This window comes from Odontomachus brunneus, unplaced genomic scaffold (assembly GCF_010583005.1).
Source record: "Odontomachus brunneus isolate Ranch 3 - 2012 unplaced genomic scaffold, Obru_v1 Obru_scaffold_157, whole genome shotgun sequence".
NCBI lineage: Eukaryota > Metazoa > Arthropoda > Insecta > Hymenoptera > Formicidae > Odontomachus > Odontomachus brunneus.
Window position 1 is genome coordinate 1 of NW_022639607.1, and position 3587 is coordinate 3587.

At 39.5% G+C, this 3587-nt stretch overlaps 1 protein-coding gene across 5 annotated transcripts; it reads left to right on the top strand.

Moving 5' to 3' along the window:
• The first annotated feature begins 80 nt into the window (after window positions 1-80).
• LOC116850858 (puff-specific protein Bx42) lies at window positions 81-3529 on the top strand. Of its 5 annotated transcripts, none has more exons than XM_032829617.1 (8): window positions 81-388; window positions 564-642; window positions 825-978; window positions 1113-1280; window positions 1515-1822; window positions 1932-2067; window positions 2345-3096; window positions 3224-3529. In XM_032829617.1, the coding sequence occupies exons 2-8, from the start codon at window positions 629-631 to the stop codon at window positions 3432-3434; spliced, it is 1743 nt and encodes a 580-aa protein (XP_032685508.1). In that variant the 5' UTR covers window positions 81-388; window positions 564-628; the 3' UTR covers window positions 3435-3529. The 5 variants fall into 5 exon arrangements, with proteins under 5 accessions (XP_032685508.1, XP_032685506.1, XP_032685505.1 ...); XM_032829615.1 differs by having other exon boundaries at window positions 82-388; window positions 583-642; XM_032829618.1 differs by having other exon boundaries at window positions 84-642; window positions 2345-2603; window positions 2715-3096.
• Window positions 3530-3587: the final 58 nt, after the last annotated feature.

Here is a 3587-nt window from a genome sequence, read left to right on the forward strand (position 1 = left end):
TATATATATATATGGTTTTGCATCGGCGTCGCAATGTCCAAATCCGTACGTTTATGCCAACCAATCGCAGAATAGCTGAGTAGCTGGTCACATGACCAGGATATTGGACGCGATGTGATCCTGTACCATATTTTTTTAGACTCCATATTTTAATTTCAATGTTTCCGCTACGAACCTCTACTGTTCATAATGCTGATAACGACAAGTAGACAAACTACCATATTTTGCTTTGTGAGATTTTTTCCAATTTCATCTTTACCAATCCTACTTTAAATTTCCTGCAAGAAACAAATCAAAACGTATAAAACCTCTTCCTATAAATTCCCATAGTGTGTGGTGAAAGGGCCACCGAGTATAGGCTTGCAATCAAAGAGAGAGAGAGAAAACTGTAAGATTTGATCTTTCTAGGTTATATATCTTAATCTTAGCTGAGAATAGTATACGTACAAATACGAGTACAAGTACGAGTTTTAGTATACGTACAAATTATTACACGAAATTTGGCGTGTTTGTGAATAATGTAAAAGTGTTGTTTAATATTTTATTAATCTATTAACTAACAGAAGATCTATTAACTAATAGAAGAGAGTCAAGCACCATCAAGCACCATCAAGTGATTAGTACAGCCATGTCCTTGACAAAGTAAGAATCTGTTTTCATTACTAAATTATTTCACCAATATTTATCTTCCATTTTCTTATATTTTTGTTTTTGTAATTGAAAACTACATACATTATAACTGTAATTGAAACAAACATACTAACCTAATTGACATTTATTTTGTAACAGTTGTGTATAATAGCTGCATTTCTTTTTGAAATTAGTTTGTTACCTGCACCCACCCAAGTGGTATGGGATAGAGAGGATGAGGCACGTGAACAGAAATTGCGCCAGCGACCTGTTTCAGCTCTGGTCAAAGCTGTTGTCACCGCTCCACCTTATGGACAACGACGAGGATGGGTGCCACGCAACCCAGAAGTAAGTGATTGTTATATTACCTATGTAATACATTTGCATTGAATTATACATGAGTATCTAACACTGAATTAAATTGATAGTAACAATGATACTTATCATACTCTGAAAAGTAATACATATATTGTTATATATAGGACTTTGGAGATGGAGGAGCTTTTCCCGAGATTCATGTTGCACAGTATCCACTTGGAATGGGGATGAAAGGCAAAGAAACAACAAGCAATGCCTTAGCAGTGCAACTTGATGCTCAAGGAAAAGTCAAGTATGATCTGATAGCAAGACAAGGCCATGGTAAAGATAAGGTAAATTTTATCCTCTTTTACTGGATCAGTTAAAAAGCTCAATTTGATTTTTTGGTTTCAAACCAATATTCTAACAGCATTTATATACCTACACCATAAAAGATGATTGATACACTCAAATAAAGCAAAAAATTGAACCAAGCTTTTTGACAGACCTAATATATTACAACTACATTTTCTCTGGTATATCCTATATTTATTCCTCACTAATGTTTCCCTTAAACTCTCTTACAGATTGTGTATAGCAAATTAAGCGACTTATTGCCATCGGAAATTACAAACGAGGAGGATCCTACTTTGCAACGGCCAACCGACGACGAAATCGATGATCTCACGGACAAGACGAAGAAGGCTTTAGAGAAGATAACGAGATCAAAAATCGCGGCCGCCATGCCCGTGAGATGCGCCGAGAAACAAGCTCCGGCTCAGTACATTCGCTATACACCATCGCAGCAAGGACAATCATTCAACTCGGGTGCAAAGCAACGAGTAATCAGAATGGTGGAAGCGCAAGTGGACCCTTTGGAGCCACCGAAGTTTAAGTATGTAGAATCAAGAAGTAGCATAACTAAATTATAGAAATTATACGGGATCTGATAAGCAACAAGATACAACTGCCAGGTATATTAATCTAAAGATACATGATTGCAGGATTAACAAAAAGATTCCAAGAGGACCTCCGTCCCCTCCAGCGCCCGTCATACATTCTCCTACCAGGAAAGTGACAGTGAAGGAACAGAAAGAATGGAAAATTCCACCGTGCATAAGTAATTGGAAAAATGCAAAAGTATGTTGAAAGACATTAATCGTGATGTCCGAGATAATTCAATATTCGAGTAGCTGCGAGACATTCGCACATCTTAGCTGGTTCCGACTTACATCGCGACCGCTTGACGTCGAAACTTCGAATCTCTCTAATCGAAGTAAACAAGGGAAATGGTTGCGATAATTTTAGCATCGTGTACAACTACGTGAAAAAAAGTTACCGAAATTACCGAATGTAAAATAATAGACACAGATATCTTATTCGCCTGACATTTAAAGAAAACTTCATTTAATTTCAGGGTTATACAATTCCATTGGACAAGCGTCTGGCTGCAGACGGCCGTGGCTTGCAACAAGTTCATATCAACGAGAACTTCGCAAAGCTAGCAGAAGCTCTGTATATTGCGGACAGGAAAGCCCGCGAAGCTGTAGAGATGCGAGCACAGTTAGAGAAGAAACTGGCTCAGAAGGAGAAAGAGAAGAAGGAGGACCATTTGAGACAACTCGCGCAAAAAGCTAGAGAAGAACGTGCTGGCTTGAAAACCGCTACAGCGTTAGGTTTGTGTAATTACTATAGACAAGATGAAAGAGAAAAAAAAGGCTTCAGAAAACTAGATCGAAGCGACGAGAAGTATGTTCCCCGAAGACTTACTGAGCTATTTTTTACAGATAAAAGCGAGGAGTCACGCGAGAGAGATCAACTCAGACAAGAACGACATAAAGATCGCGCCCGTGAACGCAATCTTGCACGCGCCGCACCTGACAAACGATCTCGTCTGCAACGTGAGCGTGAACGCGACATTAGTGAACAGATCGCACTTGGCTTGCCCGCGAAGAGCATTCCGAATACTGGAGAAGCACAGTTCGATCAACGTCTTTTCAACACTAGCAAAGGCATGGATAGCGGTTACGGTCACGATGACGAATACAACGTGTACGACAAACCATGGAAAGACAGCAATTCCATCGCTTCGCATATTTATCGTCCTAGCAAGAATATCGATAAAGACACTTACGGCGATGATCTTGAGAAACTGGTTAAGACAAACAGGTGAGAACGTGTTTCTACATCCGTGTGCTTGTGCAGCGTCGTTGAATTTTAAACGAATGAATTTTATTCTAGATCCGCGAATAAATATATGCCGTGCGAAATTTCAACCTGTTTCTTCGTCTTTCAGATTTGTTCCGGACAAGGAATTCAGCGGAACTGATCGATCGGCCACGCGTTCCGGACCAGTGCAGTTCGAGAAAGATGAGGAGGATCCGTTCGGTTTGGATCAGTTCTTGAAACAGGCCAAACGCGCCAGCAGCTCGACTACGACAACAACGAAGCGAAGTAGAGACGATCGCGACAAGAGGGAAGATCGCGAAAAGCGAAGAAAGCATTAGACATTCGACAAATATACTATGCATAATCACAGATACAGTTGATACTTTATCATGGATTTATATATATTATGAATAAAAATAATTTTATAACAAAATTTCCAAACATATGTAGGATACCGAAGTTAGGCAAGCTATAGGTAGAGAGAGAGAGAG